Here is an 8,163-nt window from a genome sequence, read left to right as displayed (position 1 = left end):
TGGTGGATGACGGACCAAGGCCAGACTCGGAAAAAGTGGAGGTCACGTGTAGTACATCCAAATGTATCCCTTGTGACGTGAATTGGTGAAATGCGTATTATTTTTTTAAATTTTCTGAATATTCCACTTCAACATACGTATTTCAACTTAAAAAAAATGTTTGAATAAGTGTTTGAAGATAGCGTATTTAACTCTAAAACGCCAGTTAAAATTACAATTCCCTCTTCTTCATGCCATATATAACAAGGATCACTACACCCACGACTGCCAAGCAAGTTATAATTGATATAGAAACCGAAGCCCAAAAAGTTTTCTACACTAAGACATTTTCACATGGCCCATAGTTTCGGTACTATCAGAACTAAGCAATTTCTATCGCGCCCTTCATAAAAGAACATATTAAGGACATCTTTGGGTTTTTTTTAAAAAAATACTTAACTTAATATTGAAAATTATCATATAAATGATATAAATATCATAATTTATAAATTATTCATGTTTGGAGAATTTTGCATATAAGCTACTACTTGATAAAATGTTTGGTAATCATAACTTATAAGTTATGATTTTTTTACAAAACAAAATTAAATTATAAATTACAAATTACATGAATTAATAATTTTGATACATGAATATAATAAAAAGAAAATTAAAAACAAGAATGATGATCTCAGGATAAAATTATATAATATACACAATTTATCTCGACCAAAATAAAAATTACACTATTGATCCATGTTAAGAAATTAAAACCAAATATAATTAGATTGTTTAGTTTGGATAGAGTTAAAACAAAACTATATAATTAAAACGGGTTAAAACAAAATTTAAATTAATAGATTACTAACCATCATTTATAAAATTTAAATAAACAAATTTTAAATTTTAACATGTCATCAAGTTAAATTTGAAAAAAAAGTATTTAATGTTATAAATAGCTTATATATAACACTAGTTTAATAGAAATTAAACAAGAAAAAATGAGAAGGATGAGCAAGAAATGAATAATGTCAGAATCCTAACTTTCTTCTTTTCGCTCACATCTGATATATGAAAATTGCCAAACGGATCGACTAAAAATAAAATGGGCATAAAGTCTAATTGGGGCAAACATGCAATAACAAAACACTTTCTTTGAACTAGTTGCTCTCAGGAGTATTGTACTAGATCAAACTTTCCTGGAAATTCAATTTTTTTCGGATGAGATACAAAGAAACAAAAATAAAAGTGATGTCCACAAGTCCTTTACAGATAAAGGTCCAATAATTTAACATCTAAGTTAATATGGCTGTAGAAATATTTAGCTAAATTAAGAAGATCCGATTAACTAGAAAGAGAACTTTTACCATCCAAGAACACATAATGATTGTCAGTCCAAATATGTAGTAGCAAAAGAGAGCACAATTAACATGGGAAATTATTTGACAGACCCAAGTACCAACTAAACTCCCATGTACGTAGCAAAAGAGAGCACATTTGTTAAACTCGGGACATGTTCATTTAAAAGACATAAATTAACACCATTCAGGATTCAAAAGTTCTTCCATGTAAACCACTTCATGTATCTGCCGCAACTACCAGAGATACCAGGATTTCTGAAGCAACACCAGCAACTAAACCTGCAAAATGATTTATAGGCAAAAAATGTTAAGTCCATGCAATCCATGCATCTGCAATTATCAATACTTGTAACATATAAAAAAATATTATGAATACTTGTAAGTTGTAAGAGTATTACTTTAGAACATGTTAGTTGCCAATAGCAAAACTGTTGGTCTACAAACTATAGATACTTCAATTGATTGGTTAGAGACTTTTAACCATTCAAAATAACATGGTGTTTAGGCACACAATTAAGTAGAAGAAAACCAGAGTTGGGTCAAAGAGAGGCACTGTATCTGCTGTCTTATGATCTATGTATAATTGAAAACATCTACCAAATATATTCAATCAGGTTAATCGTAAAACAGGCAAGGAGCTGTTAAGCCCTGCTACTATAAAGCTTACAAGTGAACTACCTTGACCGGTAGTTGTACTGGCCTAAGCTGCACATACATACTTGTAAGAGGATAATTTTCAAATATATCAATTTTTGATCCGTTAGATTTCCAAAACATAATTATCAACATCTTAAGAACTACATCTTCTTTTTTCAGACAACTTACTAACAACAATTTATTATAAGTATCATATTACTTAAAAGCCACAAATTAGCATCATAGTATGTACAGTCGACATGTGATATAATAATCAGACAGAGAGATACATTCATGTCAACCTCGCATAGGGTCTTCAACTGGATTAAAGTTGGTGGACACTACAGATATAAAACATGTATACTATTTACCAAACTTGTACAAGCAGAAACAGCATTAAAAAATCTATACCAATTACCAATCAACTATTAATTGCACTAAATACAGACCAAGTAAAAGAATAGCACTCAAAAGGATCTATACAACGGAGACATTGCCTGCCTCGACAAAGTATTTCCTTCCGGAAACACGACTACGTTACCTATCCATTCAGATTTTTAAGAATAACTGGCCAGTTAATAGGGTATTTAAAATCTTATACTTCGACTCAATTATTAAATGCTCCACCGTTTGTTGTCTGCAAAGGCCGTACTGAATCCCCCATCAGAACTCTAAATCATCTAGTCCAACTTAGGAATCCGTCTATAACACTATATGACCATGTCATTAAGTTCATTATTTCCAAGCAATTAAAAAACAAACAGAAAATGTACCCTGCCACTCCCTTGGAGTAATTTGGGCATTTTACAGGAAATCTGTAGAAATACCTCATTGTTGACAAAAGAAAGACACAGCATGTAACAGAATTATCTGTAGAAATTCCTCATTGTTGACAAAAAGTACAGAAAGGAAAACACACAGCAAGTAAACAATGAAGAAGATTAAATTAAAAACTACAACTCAGTATGTCATGACTTAAAAAGATACAAAGACAGAGTGATTCACAATTAGCATAAAATAGAAGAAAGAATGTTGTGCACGTGCCAAAATCTTTAATCGTCACAACTTGGAAATATAAAGGAGAAATTGCTACTTACTTAATTGTGACAACTTAGAAATAAAAGGAGAAATTGCTATTTACTAATATATAGGTGGAGATTGATACACACTTACTACCAGAAGATTCACAAAGATCCAGAACTGCATACTCAAGACTCAAGAGGATGCAGATTTCAACAATTCATCTCGTCCCTCGAGCATAAGCAAACTCTCTACGAATGAAGGGTCTACAGAACAAGGCTCAGTAACCAGTGGCTTGGTTAATCGAAGATCTTGGCTATTAAGATCACATGACACTAAGCCTTGAACTGACCCCGACGCTGAAAGCATTAAAAGTGCTCCACTCCTTGAAAGGCGAAAAAGACACGCATGTTCCCTGAGCACAACTTTGAAACGTGGAGTCCAAGAGACTTTACCATCTTCATGGCTCATGAGCCATATACAACAAGGCAATAATTTCATTCCGTTTCTTTCCTTTGCTTCATCATAAACACAGACAGCAAGTTTACCCTCAAAGTTCATGAGCGTAAACTCTGCCCTCAATCCCACACACTTGCAAACATCATCCGGCAATTTAATTTGCCCAAACACCTCACGACTAAAATCAAAATACACAACATACCCTTCTTCAAAACACGACATACCCCTATTTCTTTCTAGCCAGTACACCATACTATTACCAACAGGTACCCCACAATTATACGCAACTCTCGGAACACCAGGATTCCTAATCTTCCTCCACTTATTCGTCCTCAAACTATAAACCTCAACCTTGGGACGCAATTTCCCAACCTTACAACACACAACCCTAACAACCCTAAAATCATAACTACTCTCATGAACACCCAACCCGACCCCATAAGTAAATTCCCCCTCCCCCCGTTTCTTAAAACACGAAGAAAACAAAGCTTTGTACTTCCCCACACTAGGATTCCACAAATACAATTCTTGATAGTCCTCGACAACAGGCACCCCAAATTCATCAACAGGAAAAGCATTAAAACTAAGAACCCCACTAAGAGACGCGACTAATTTCACCGTACCATTCTTAGTAGTAAATGGAATTTTATAATTTTTAAAAACCTGACCAGTATGAGCTGAGATTAAAGAACAAGACTTATTATATTTGAGGGGGATAACTAAAATAGCAGTTTGATTGACACAAGAGAGTGAGTGTTGAATATGAGCTGAAATGAAAGTAGGGTTTGTGATATTAGAGTACCATGTTTTGCAAACAGAGGTTGACCTTATTAGGGTTTTGACTGGGAGTCTTGTGAAGATCTCAGTTGCTACTTCTACTGGAAGGTCGTCAAACGACGTCGTGCTGTCATTGTTGTTGGTGGTCATTGTTGGGAGAAGTGAAAAGGGGTTGTAGGGTTTGATCTCAGGAGTGATATTTTGCAAGCTTGGTTGTTTACGGGGGTGGAGTGTGAATGCCTGGTACTACCGGGTATATATTGAAAATTACTAATTTAATCCGGTTCTGTCCAAATTATTTATTTAAGATGATTAATTTTTAGATTACTGAACGTAACACTTTTAAGTTTTGAATTTTGAGTTACAACGTAAAGTAAGCAATTTTAAATCAGCATAAACCGCTCTAAAGTTGTACAGGTACAAAAAACAACACAGCAAACAAGTTAAACAAATTCAAGTAAATAGTGGTCAAAATCGTACTATTGACAATTGACAAGAATTCGGTAAATAGTGAAAGGCATGTATTTTAATCAGAATCCAAATTAAAAAAATTTAAAAGCAACAGTACGAAAGGAAGAAAGCCTGTAGCTCCTGTACGTATGATAGAGTCGGTTTTCTAACAACAGAGGTTAGAAACTGTATGCTAGCAGATTGCGGAAAAAGGTGAAAAAATGACAAAAATAGCCGATTTTTTTAAAAAATTTAACAAAAATAGTCATTCCGAAAAAAGTAGCCAATTTTGGCCGATTGAATACTCCACTGTCAGTTGGGTATCCCAATTTGTATAAGATACTCCACTGGTAGTTGGGTATTTCATATATGAGGTACTCCACTGCCAGTTGAGTATCTTGTATAAAGTAGATACTCCACTGACAGTTGGGTATCCCATCGGCTAAAGTTGGCCAACTTTTCAAAAATTGGTTATTTTTGTCAATTTTATGTAAAAACAGGCTAAATTTGTCCTTCACCCGAAAAATGTCAAAGTAACTGATGTAAACATTGATGGTACAAATGCCTTCATCAGAGATCAAATTGGTAAAATGGTTGATCTCTAAACTATATGTCTCCAAGCTTGTTGCAAAGCTTCTTCACCTGAGAATGCACAGGATTATTTTTTGTTGCAGGTTCTTGACTCATACTCACTTAAATGTCAAACTGACCATGATCTAGAATTGGTTGGGTACCCACCAGAGGCACATCCCCTTGGCTTATGGGCTAAAGAAGTGTGAAAAAGAAACAAAAAGTGAAATCGAATTACTTTATACACATTATATCTGCTGGGTTTAGACGTTCATATGTAATTCGAGCCGAACTTTTTTGAGCTCGACTCGATTAACTCAGCTCGATTCGACTCGAACTCGTTATCGAGCTCGAACTCGAACAAGATTTTAGGCTCGATTAAAAACTCGAGCCGAGCCGAGTTTTTTTGAACTTGACTCAAGCTCGACTCGATAAACTCGAACTCGAACTCGACTCGAACTCGAACTCGATTAATATTTTTATATTTTATTAATATTTTTATTTTTTATATATGTTATTTCTTATGTTATTAATATTACTTATGTTTTTCTATATTTTTATTTTTTTCCATTAATATAACTTGATGCTATATTTATTTGTTATTTACATGATTAATGATATTTTATTTTACTTATATTATTAATATGACTTATATTTTTCTATATTTGTTATTTACATGATTGATAATTTTTTCTGGATATGTATATATATTTTGATATTGGTCCTTTGTCACTTTGTGTATATTTGAGGGGACCTCTTCCATACTTTTATTTGTTTGAAAATATTTGCATTTGTTTTTTTTTCAATCGGTTGCTTCAAAGTTCAGATTTCTTCCTATATATTGTCCCTTTTTCTACCCAAGGGTGTTTTTTGGTCAACCTTAATAAAAATTATTTAATTTAAAAAAAAATTAAAATTTTCTCAATATATATGTAATTGTTTTATTCCGTTATACATATAAATTATAAAATATTTTAGCTACCGACATTATAAAGCCTTCTTTATTGTTATTGTACACAAAATAGGGCTCGAATGATTATTAAAAAAATATTTTAATTTCATTCTAGCGTATCATTTATAAATACTTGTTGACTCGGATTTCTTGTCATACTAAATTTTTTGAAGTAAAAATTTCTGGTCACGTTTTTAGTCTATCAATTTTTCATGTAACATTTACTTTGTTTCAAAACTAATTTTGTTTTCAACTGAATTAGATTTGTATTGCATCAATTATTAGTATATTATAGAAAAATAAGAATTTATTAATTTTAAAGGGTAAAACAAAAAAGAATCAAGTTGGAGTTGAAGCAAGTAAAATTGTTATCGAGTTTCGTTTGATTTTATTTTAAAATAAAAAGGACAGTTACGAATTTCACATCAAATAATCTATTCAATATAGGGTTTCTATTTTTTTGTTTAAATCGTGAATCGATAGAGTAATCCTTTATTTTAGTTTCAAAAGTTATCATTTATTTCAAAATCTAACGGTCCTTTATAGTAATAATGTATTACTACTATATTAATATTTTATTATAAATTCGATTCATACTTTTGATAGTTTTCTAAATTCTAATTGAGATGTCAACTAATTAGATCTAAATTTATAATATAGTGATAAGTTAATAGGTATATTATACAACTATGATATTAATTACACCAAAAAAAGTTTTATTATGATGTATTGCTATTAATTAAAATTATTATTTTTATAATTGTTATTTATTAATGATTTAATGTCTATTGCGTACTTTTGTTTTAAAAAAGATAAAAATTACTTTTCTCCCCCGAGTCCCGACAATAATAAAATTATCACTTTATTTTATTTATCATATATATAAGATATACAATATACAATATAGAAAAATAAGTACATTTTTAAGAAATATGAAGATAGAGTTAAACAAAATTATTAAAATAGATGATTTGAAAAATTATACTAACAAAGGTGTTGTTATTTGTTTTCTAGTTTATACATGTATTTGAATATGTTGTTAGATTTACCTCAGAACACATGTATGTTATTTTGAACATTTATTTATTTTTATTAATAGTGAAACTAATGTTTTTAAATTATAAGTCAAAATTTCAAAAAAGAAATATTTTTACGAAGGTAAAAATAAAACTCGAATAACTCGATAAGAACCCGATAACTCGAAAACATGTTAAAAACTCGATAAACTCGTAGGCTCGATAAACTCGATAAGAACTCGATAACTCGAAAATATGTTAAAAAACTAGATAAACTCGAAAACTCGGTTAAAAACTCGTTAAACTCGAAAACTCGTTAAATAACTCCTTAAGTTCGAAAACTCGCGAACTGCTCGAACTCCGCTCGTGTTTTACCCGAGCCGAGCTCGAATACACAATTCAGGCTCGATTATTTTCAGGCTCGACTCGAGTCGATAAAAAAAAGCTCGAACTCGACTGCAAAAAACTCGAAGTCGGCTCGACTCGGCTCGAATTACAGCCTGGAAGAACATTTTTTTTCTTCATTAGTGGCTCCAACTCTTACTGGCTTCACTTTTCATCCAAATTCACAGACCTCATTCAAAAAATCACATAACAAACAATGAGAATGCGTTTCCATGAGTTTTAGATTGCGCACTCACGGATGAATTACTTAATGTCTGCCATTGGGATGTGAATGTGATTGCTCTATTGTGTATCCAGAACAGGGCATGGACCATATTTCTTCTTCTCAGCTTTTTCTCCTGAAGCCTTTGTAAACAACATTTGCATGTTCACAATAGATAATATAAACAATGAACAAACCACTTCAATGTAATTAGGGAAAACAAAGCATTGTTTATAAGGCAGCCTAGACAGGCAAGGGAAAATAAAAATGCACTGAAAAGACAACGATTGGTTAAGATTTCACGCAAATGATTTATGCCTAGTTTCTTGTAATTTA

At 31.8% G+C, this 8,163-nt stretch overlaps 1 protein-coding gene across 3 annotated transcripts; it reads right to left on the bottom strand.

Annotated features, from left to right (window-relative positions):
• Positions 1-1,323: 1,323 nt before the first annotated feature.
• On the bottom strand, positions 1,324-4,483 carry LOC141675016 (F-box/kelch-repeat protein At3g17530-like). Of its 3 annotated transcripts, none has more exons than XM_074481722.1 (2): positions 3,146-4,483; positions 1,324-1,619 (listed from the first exon to the last, which is right to left on the bottom strand). In XM_074481722.1, the coding sequence occupies exon 1, from the start codon at positions 4,380-4,382 to the stop codon at positions 3,192-3,194; it is 1,191 nt and encodes a 396-aa protein (XP_074337823.1). In that variant the 5' UTR covers positions 4,383-4,483; the 3' UTR covers positions 1,324-1,619; positions 3,146-3,191. The 3 variants fall into 3 exon arrangements, with proteins under 3 accessions (XP_074337823.1, XP_074337824.1, XP_074337822.1); XM_074481723.1 differs by having other exon boundaries at positions 3,153-4,483; XM_074481721.1 differs by having other exon boundaries at positions 3,150-4,482.
• Between the last annotated feature and the right edge of the window lie 3,680 nt (positions 4,484-8,163).

Source organism: Apium graveolens, chromosome 7 (genome assembly GCF_009905375.1).
Source record: "Apium graveolens cultivar Ventura chromosome 7, ASM990537v1, whole genome shotgun sequence".
Taxonomy (NCBI): Eukaryota; Viridiplantae; Streptophyta; class Magnoliopsida; order Apiales; family Apiaceae; genus Apium; species Apium graveolens.
Note: the sequence above shows the minus strand (reverse complement) of the source record. Positions and strands in the feature narration are given on the sequence as shown.